Raw genomic sequence first — 8,491 nt, 5'->3', positions numbered from 1 at the left:
ACCTCTCTCTCAACAACAGGTCTTGGAGCTGTGGGAGAGATCCAGTGTGAATGGGAATCAATAAAAATCTATACATAACCAAAACCCCCCATGGATGGAGCAGGGGGCTCTGGGCTGGGCAGCTGGGGCTGCCCCTGGATCCCTGGCAGTGCCCAAGGCCAGGCTGGGCAGGGCTTGGGGCAGCCTGGGACAGTGGGAGGTGTCCCTGCCAGGGCAGGGCTGGAATGGGATGGATTTTAAGGTTCCTCCCAACCCAAATCATCCTTTTATCCTGTTTTCCAAAAGGGAAAGTGCAGTGGAAATAAAGAGATGAACTCCTGGAGCTCCAGTGCTGCCAAAATTCCTCAAGGAATGGCTCATGGAGAAGAAGCATTGCTGGATTCCTCCTTCCTTTCTAACTCTGCATTTTGTGTGTGGATGCACCAAATAAATTGGGAATTTCCACCAGCAGGGCCCTGGCAGGGATGTGCAGGGCAGCCAGGGGATGCTGGGCTGCTGTCTGTGCCCTCTCCTGGGTAACACCTGGGTAATTCCTGGGTAACTCCTGGGTGACACTGGGGTAACTCCTGGGTAATTCCTGGATAGCACCTGAGTAATTCTGGGGTAACACCTGGGTAATTCCTGAGTAATTTCTGGGTAACACCAGGGTAACACCTGGCTAATTTCTGGATAACACCTGGGTAATTCCTGGGGTAACTCCTGGGTCCCGGTGCTGCTGGGGCTACTCCCCTGCTCCACACTGAGCAGGCAGCCAGGAGAGGCCCAGGCTGAGGTTTGGGATGCTGGGAGCAGAGCTGGGGGCACAGAGGGAGATCCCAGAGCCCAGGGCTGAGGTTTGGGATGCTGGGAGCAGAGCTGGGGGCACAGAGGGAGATCCCAGAGCCCAGGGCTGAGGTTTGGGATGCTGGGAGCAGAGCTGGGGGCACAGAGGGAGATCCCAGAGCCCAGGGCTGAGGTTTGGGATGCTGGGAGCAGAGCTGGGGGCACAGAGGGAGATCCCAGAGCCCAGGGCTGGAGTTTGGGATGCTGGGAGCAGAGCTGAGGGCACAGAGGGAGAGCCCAGAGCTGTGCTTGGCAGTGACTCCCAGCCCAAAGGCAGGAGACACAGCAGCCCCATCCCCAGCTCTGCTTTCCCAACCTTGAGCACTGTTAGTAAATCCCTAATCCCTGCAAAATAATTTATTTGGGACTGTTTAGCTCGAAACTTTTAACTGCTTAGCCCTGCTAAATCCACAAGCTCATTAGCTCTCTTCAGCTGCGTTAATAACAATAATCTCTTTAATGGGAGCAACTCTGGACAGGATTTACCTTCCCAAAAACCCACTGACTGGCACTCAGCACCCTTCTGCCCTCTAATTCTTCCCCAGTTACCAGGGAGCTGCTCAAGAGCTGCTTTGCCTGAGCTCAGGCAGAAGGTGGAAGCTTTTCCCTGTCCTCGTCCTTCCCTGGAGTTCGGAGCAGTGGGAAGCTCATCCCAAATGGGCCATCCTGCTCTGTCACCCCTGCCTGGGCTCCTGCTGGGGTCAGGCTGGCTCTGCTGCTGGGAATGTCCCCCAGGATGGATGGAAAGGTTCCTCCTGCTCCTGGGGTGTGTCTGGGTGGAATTCCAGCTGGGCTGGGGGCTCTCGGGTTTGTCTCTGGGTTTAATCTGCTCCTCGTTCCTAAGATCTCTCTTTGTTAGCAACTAAACAGCAGCAGCAACAAAAGAACAAGCAGTTTATCATTAATTTGCCATTCAAGGATTTTCCTTTCATCTCCAAGTTCCCTACATTTTCTAGCACTTCTGTTGTCTGCATTCCCTTTTTTTCCTTTGTAACACTCTGTCTTTTTAACGGCTGCTTTGATTTCTGTGGTGTGTAGAAGGGGTTTCCAGCCAGGCGTGGCTTTTGTGGCTGCAGCATCCCCGTTGTGGTTGCATCTTCCTGGCACTCAGGAAAAATAACCCCAGACTCCCTCTCCTGCTCCAGGGTTCATCCACATCACACTCCACAATTCCATTCCTGCTGCTGGCTTTGGGGAACTGACCTTTGTGAAGCAATAACCTATTTTGGAGTGAATTTAGAGCAGGAAACCAAAAGCCTAAACCAAACCAACGTTGACCATTTTCCTGCTTTCCAGGGGGAGGCTCCAGAGCAGGAATGTGGTGGTGGCAGAGATCACACACTTCACAGAGCACCCTGATTTCACTCCTTGCAGCAGTGGGGATTTTCCTGCTGGCTCATTTGGGTCTCTCTCGTTATCTCATGCCTTGATAAGGCTGCCCCAAACCCCCAGCCTGTTCCTGCTCCACTGCTGAGGAGTTTGGAGAGGGTTTAAAGGGAGCTGGATAAAATAGGATTGCACTTCCCAGCTGACAGGTTTTGATAAGAGCCCCAGTGCTGCTCCCCACTCCTTTTGTTTGCCCTGGAAGGTTTCCTGCCTTTCCTGGGTCCTGTTCAGCCTCAGGAACCCTGGCTGTGGTTCCTTCTGGCAGGTGCAGCCCAGAGCAGCTCAGGTGGGAAATCTGAACCATCTTCAGGAACTTTTGTCGTCCTGGTGTCTAATAAATAATTTTGGGGGTTACAAATGGCCATTTGTATCCCTCTGCAGAGGGGGAGGGAGGGCAGGAGGGGGGTTGAGAGGGAATTGGAGTGCCTGGCAGCAGCCAAGGTGAGGTAGAGGCTGGTGCTGCCCTGGCAGGGACCCCAAAGCGCCCCATTCCCTGTGATTTCTGTGGGGAAACAGCAGAGAAAAAGCTTTGTGTGTGCTCAGAGGGGTCGAGCAGCCTCCAGCACCTGTCCCAGCCTCCCCCCACCACACTGCCCTCTCTATATTTACCCAGGGGGAGCTTTCCAAGAATGGAAGTGGTAAGATAAAACCCCAGAGGGGCTAAAATTAGCCCCGGGCTGGTCCCACCGTGGCATTTCAGCTGTGAGCTGCACAGCCCTGGCCCCACACAGCCCCGTCCTCCCAGCCCTGCCAGAGCCTCTCCTGCTCTGCCCATTTGGGCTTAAACCCCGCCAGGACTCCCCATGGCACCCCCCTGGCCCCAGGGGCTCTGAGCATCCCCCACGCCCAGGTAAGGCAGCACTGGGCCCTGCTAGGGTCAGGGGGGGACCGGGACCCAGAGGGACAAATGTGTGCTCTGCCACAACCTCTTTTGGGGGTCTGAGGTGCTTGCACAGCTTCTGCCAGCTCAGGGGGTGACAGAACAGGGAGGGTGGGCAGCCCTGGATCCCTGGCAGTGCCCAAGGCCAGGCTGGACACGGGCTGGGAGCAGCCTGGGGCAGGGGAAGGTGTCCCTGCCATGGCAGGGGTGGGATGAGATGAACTTTTAAGTTCCTTTCAAAACCAAACCATTTGTGATTCCACGAATCCTGGTTTGGGCTCCCTGGTTGAGGAGCCTCCCTCAGCTCCCCACAGACGATCTCAGGCAGCCCAAGGAGCCTCCCTTTGGAGGTGCTGTTTGTGTGCTCAGGAAATGTTACAGCTGCTCTTTTCCACACCATTTCCCTTGGGAATCTAACTGGGAACACAACTGTGTTTTGACTCAAACCTGCAGTAACCCCCAGCCCATTCTCCATGAGGGTGGGTGATCCCAAAACAGAGCTCATCACCGGCGTGCCCAATGCAGAGCAGCAGTGCTGGAATTTCCCACGTTTCTGTATAAATTGGGCTAACAGGTGGCAGCCCAGCAGAGCTGTGCTGCTGCTGCCATCAGCCTTGTCCCAGTGTCCCCAGCCGTGCTGGTGGCCTTGCTGGGGTCCCCCTGAGCTGGTGGCCATGTCCCCGTGGGTGATGTGGGACAGGTCCCCGTGACTGCCCCGGCACCAACGGGCTCAGGTGCACAACGAGGCCAATTGCTCCTTCTGCTTATGAGATAATTAACTGTTTGCTGCAGCTCCTTCCCTAATTAATTGCCCCGTGCAGCTCCTTGGCTCCTCCCAGGACAGGTCAGCCCCGGCTCTGCCTCCGCTGCCTGTCCCGAGCTGCCCCAGGGCTGCCAAGACATTCCTCTGCCCATCCCGAGCACTTCCAGCTCTCAGGTGCCAGCCGGGACATCCCATTCCTGTCCCCTGCTGTCCCTCGGCTCCTGAAGCCACAGCCCGTGTCCAGAGCCCAGCGGAGCTGCCAGGGCCCAGTGCCACTGGCTGTGATCAGCTCAGCACTTCCCCCCTTCCTCCCCCAAATCCCTCAGCAGAAACATCCCAGACCCCTCTGCAGTGATCATCGGGCTCCAGCAGGCAGGAGGGAGGAAAACAGTGGGATTCTAACGCTGGCATCATTTGGGAAGGGAGATGCTGGAAGAGGTTTGATCCCAATCAAACTGACTACTTCACATTCACCTCATCCCTCAGGACTGGGGACAAGGTGATTGGGACAGGACACTGGGAATGGCTTCCCATTGCCAGAGGGCAGGGATGGATGGGATATTGGGAATTAGGAATTGTTCCCTGTGAGGGTGGGCAGGCCCTGGCACAGGGTGCCCAGAGCAGCTGTGGCTGCCCCTGGATCCCTGGCAGTGCCCAAGGCCAGGCTGGACACTGGGGCTGGAGCAGCCTGGGACAGTGGAAGGTGTCCCTGCCATGGCAGGCGTGGCACTGGGCGGGCTTTAAGGTCCCTTCTCATCCAAACCATTCCATGATTTTATGGGATCCTGACCCACTACAGCACTGAGGTCTGTTGTTCCCTCAGCATTTCACCCACATGGATTTCCTCACATGGTGCCAGGGCCATGAGCACATCAGCATCATCCTCATCCAATGTTGGTCCATTTTTTGGAGAATCTGCCTTTTGTTGAGTATATAGTTGCACAAAATGCAGCTGTCGGTGTCAGGGACTGGTTCTAACCCGGGGCTGGTGCCCCTTCTGCCATCCTGCAGATCTTCGGCCTCACCCTTTACCATGACAGCGGCACATGGAGCCCGGACCCGACAAAATGAGCCTGATGGACATCAACAAGATGTTCTCCCTGCTGCAGCCCAGGGATGACGAGGAGCGCAGCGAGGAGAGCGAGGAGCTGAGCCGGGCCGTGTGCCAGGACGACCACGAGGCGCTGGCCGCGCTGCTGTCCCAGGCCAGGTACCGGCGCAGCATCAACCGGCGCAGCGGCTGGGGCGTGCCCAGCACGCCGCTGCGCCTGGCGGCCAGCCGCGGCTGCGCGCGGAGCCTGCGCCTGCTGCTGGCGCACGGCGCGCACGTCGACAGCCTGGACGTGAAGGCGCAGACCCCGCTCTTCGTGGCCGTCAGCAACGGGCACGGCGAGTGCGTGCGGCTGCTGCTGGAGGCCGGCGCCAGCCCCGCGGGCAGCGCCTACAACAACTGCTCGCCGCTGCTGCTGGCCGCCAGGGACGGCCGCGGGGCCATCGTGCGGCTGCTGCTGGAGCACGGCGCCGAGGCCAACGTGCGGGCCCGCCTGCCCGAGTGGGCGGCCAACTCGGCGGCCTGCTCGGGCCCGCTGTACCTGGCGGCCGCCTACGGGCACCTGGAGTGCTTCCGCCTGCTGCTGCTGCACGGCGCCGACCCCGACTACAACTGCACCGAGCCCGGCGTCCTGGCGCAGATCCGCGAGCCCAAGACGCTGCTGGAGACGTGCCTGAGGCACGGCTGCCGCAGCGACTTCGTCCGCCTGCTCATCGAGTTCGGGGCCAACGTGTACCTGCCCGCCGTGCCCGCCGGCGGCGCGGCCCCGCGCAGCGAGGCGCTGGAGCTGCTGCTGCACGCCCGAGGTGACCGAGCTGCCCGCGCCCGGCTGGGACGGGCACGGCTCTGCCCGCATTCCCTCTCCCCCGCAGCCACGGCCGGGTTTTCCCTCGGTCTGGTTCCCCTCGCAGCGTCACTCGGCTGTGTGGGCGTGTGGCTGCCCCTGGATCCCTGGCAGTGCCCGAGGCCAGGTTGGACAGGGCTTGGAGCAGCCTGGGATGGTGAAAGGTGTCCCTGGCCATGGAATGAGATGAGCTGAAATTCCCTTCCCAACCTAAACCCTTCTGTGTTCCATGATTCCCACAGCCCGGGTTTCCCCTCACTTGTGGGGTTACCCCCTGCTTTTCACTCCCGCTCTCCTTTCTGCTGCTCACTTTGGGCTTCCTATACCACCCAAATCCTGCCTTATTTTCATGTGGGGATGGGAGATTTCTTCTCCATGCCCAGCTCCCGTGGGAGCTTGTGCCAGAGTCCACAGACCCAGCACAGAAGTTGAGTTTTCATAGGAACATGGAATTTTCATACCATCCTGGAATGGTTTGGGTTGGAGGAACCTAAAGATAATTTTGTCCCAATGCTGTTTGGTTTGCTCAGTCCACATCCCTTTCCTTTGATAATGCCGGGATGGAGGGCAGCAGGGTTGTGTGTTTTGAAGGTGACCATGTGATTTTCCTTCCACAGCTCATCCCAAATCCCTGCTGTCCCAGTCCCGGCTGGCCGTGAGGCGTCTCCTGAAGCAGCGCGGCCGCTCGGCCACCCTCGGAGAGCTGGAGATCCCCACGGCCCTGGCCAAATACCTGCAGCACCAGCTGTGATCCCACCTGCCCCAGGACACCCTCTCTGAGCACCCCAATTAAAAGCTGCTCCACGCCGGCAGTGAATCCCTGAAATCTGTGGAACCCCCGGGAATTTGTGGTCACGAGTTCATTTTTGCTGCTGAGATGTCTCCAGAAAGCCGTGCCCGTGTGGGAAGGGGGGAAGGGGGAGAGAGAACAGGAGACCTCAGCTCCTGTTTGCAGCCAAGCGAGGATAGAGCAGGATCTGGAATCCCTGGGTTTGCCTCAGACCACCTGTACTAAGGGATTTTACACCTTTGGTTGGAGAAGGGGCTGGGAAAGAGTGTGGGGGAATTCTTGGCTGTGAGGGTGGGAATTGTTCCCTGGCAGGGTGGACAGGCCTGGCACAGGGTGCCCAGAGCAGCTGGGGCTGCCCCTGGATCCCTGGCAGTGCCCAAGGCCTGGCTGGATGGGTCTGGGAGCAGCTGGGGACAGTGGAAGTGTCCCTGCCATGGCAGGGGTGGCACTGGGTGGGCTCTGAGGTCCCTCCTGATTCCACAATTCCCAGAGAAATTCCCAAGTGCCTTCTCCACTTGGGAGGGGCAGGATTTGGGCTGGTCCTGGCTGTGTGTGCCCACGCCAGTGGGGGCAGAGCCCAGCACAGGAGGGGCTGGGAGAGTCCCAGCGTCCCCACTGCTCTCCCTGCCCCAGCTCTGACCCTAAACCTCAGCTTCTCACCCCAAAAGTGCTTCCTGTTGTGGCTGAGGGTCTTTTGTGATGGGGCAGGGCTGGGGTTTGGATTAAAGGTGTTCTGTTGTTGGTATCAAGCTGCTGTGGCCTGTCTGGGGAAATGCCCATGTCGGGCAGCCCTGCCAGGATGGCTGGGCAGGGATGAGGGAATGGCTGCACACGGGGAATTCCGGGCTGGAGTGGGGCATCCCAGCACCACCTTTGTGTCCCTCCATCCCTCCTGCCTTGGGCACGGGGACTGCCCTCACCAGTGGGGCTGGAGGTGCCCCCCTGGCTCTTCCCAGAGCCAGGAGCTGATGGATAAATCCCTGTGCTCCTTGGCAGCTCAGTGCCCGCCCCGCTGGCGTGCTCTGGGTGTTCTGCACTGCTTTTGGGGTGCAGCAGAAGGTGTCCCACGGTTCATTCCCTCCTGCCCTGTGGATCCCAAAGGGAAGTGCTCCAGGGCTCCGAGCTCCCAGGGTGGCTCTGGGCCAGACACAGGCACCTCCCTGCAGGATTTATGGGCTTGTCAGGGGCTGTGGGATCTATTAACCAGCATCTATTAATTAGGCTGTGGGGCCTCACCCAAGGGGAGCATTAGGGCTTGGAAGCAGCCTGGACAAGGCTCCGTAGGGAATGATGACACTGCTGCCACTTCTGTCCCCTCCCGGCCACCTGCAGGAGCACACAGGAGATGGGGGCTGGAAGAGGCTGTCCCGCGGGGACACTGCCACTCCCGGCTGGCATTCCCACCCGTGGCATCCCTGCTGTCATCCTCACGTGGAGATGGGAGGGGCTTTTGGGATTTGGGGGTCCCAAAAATGGGGAGGGGTCTTCCCTGCCGGGCTGCTGGGTGCTGTGGGACCGTGGGTGTGAGCAGGTGTGCGGCACTGGGTGCCTGGCAGAGCCGTGGCACGGGTGACACATGGGTCATGGGTGTGTGACCCCATGTCCGTGGGTCACACAGCACAGCAGGGAGGTGTCCCACGGCAAACACGCTGTGTCACTGCCCCGCCGGTGTCACACACTGTCACATCTGTGACCCCCGACCCCCGGTGTCACACACTGTCACATCCCTGACCCCCCCCCCCCGGTGTCACACACTGTCACATCCCTGACCCCCCCCCAGTGTCACACACTGTCACATCCCTGTACTCTGCGGTGTCACAGCCCAGGACAGGACAGGACAGGACATGTCACCCCCCCCGTGTCCGTGACCCCGCGTGTCCCGCGGGTGTCGCGCCAAGGCCACGCCCCGTGCTAGACCACGCCCCTTAACAGGAATGATCACGCCCCCTTGTCAA

The 8,491-nt window shown here is 59.4% G+C and overlaps 1 protein-coding gene across 1 annotated transcript; it reads left to right on the top strand.

The window, feature by feature from the left end:
* The first annotated feature begins 4,865 nt into the window (after window positions 1-4,865).
* On the top strand, window positions 4,866-7,281 carry ASB12 (ankyrin repeat and SOCS box containing 12). Its single transcript, XM_064426356.1, has 2 exons — window positions 4,866-5,708; window positions 6,364-7,281. The coding sequence occupies exons 1-2, from the start codon at window positions 4,898-4,900 to the stop codon at window positions 6,495-6,497; spliced, it is 945 nt and encodes a 314-aa protein (XP_064282426.1). The 5' UTR covers window positions 4,866-4,897; the 3' UTR covers window positions 6,498-7,281.
* Window positions 7,282-8,491: the final 1,210 nt, after the last annotated feature.

The sequence above is a fragment of the Passer domesticus genome, chromosome 7, assembly GCF_036417665.1.
Source record: "Passer domesticus isolate bPasDom1 chromosome 7, bPasDom1.hap1, whole genome shotgun sequence".
Lineage (NCBI taxonomy): Eukaryota > Metazoa > Chordata > Aves > Passeriformes > Passeridae > Passer > Passer domesticus.
Note: the sequence above shows the minus strand (reverse complement) of the source record. Positions and strands in the feature narration are given on the sequence as shown.

What these genes read in the sequence shown, in the direction of transcription:
- ASB12 (XM_064426356.1), top strand. Translation starts at nt 4,898, where the DNA reads ATGGAGCCCGGACCCGACAAAATGAGCCTGATGGACATCAACAAGATG. An exon ending in GCTGCTGCTGCACGCCCGAG is followed by an intron (nt 5,709 to 6,363) that starts GTGACCGAGCTG and finishes TTCCTTCCACAG; the next exon opens with CTCATCCCAAATCCCTGCTG.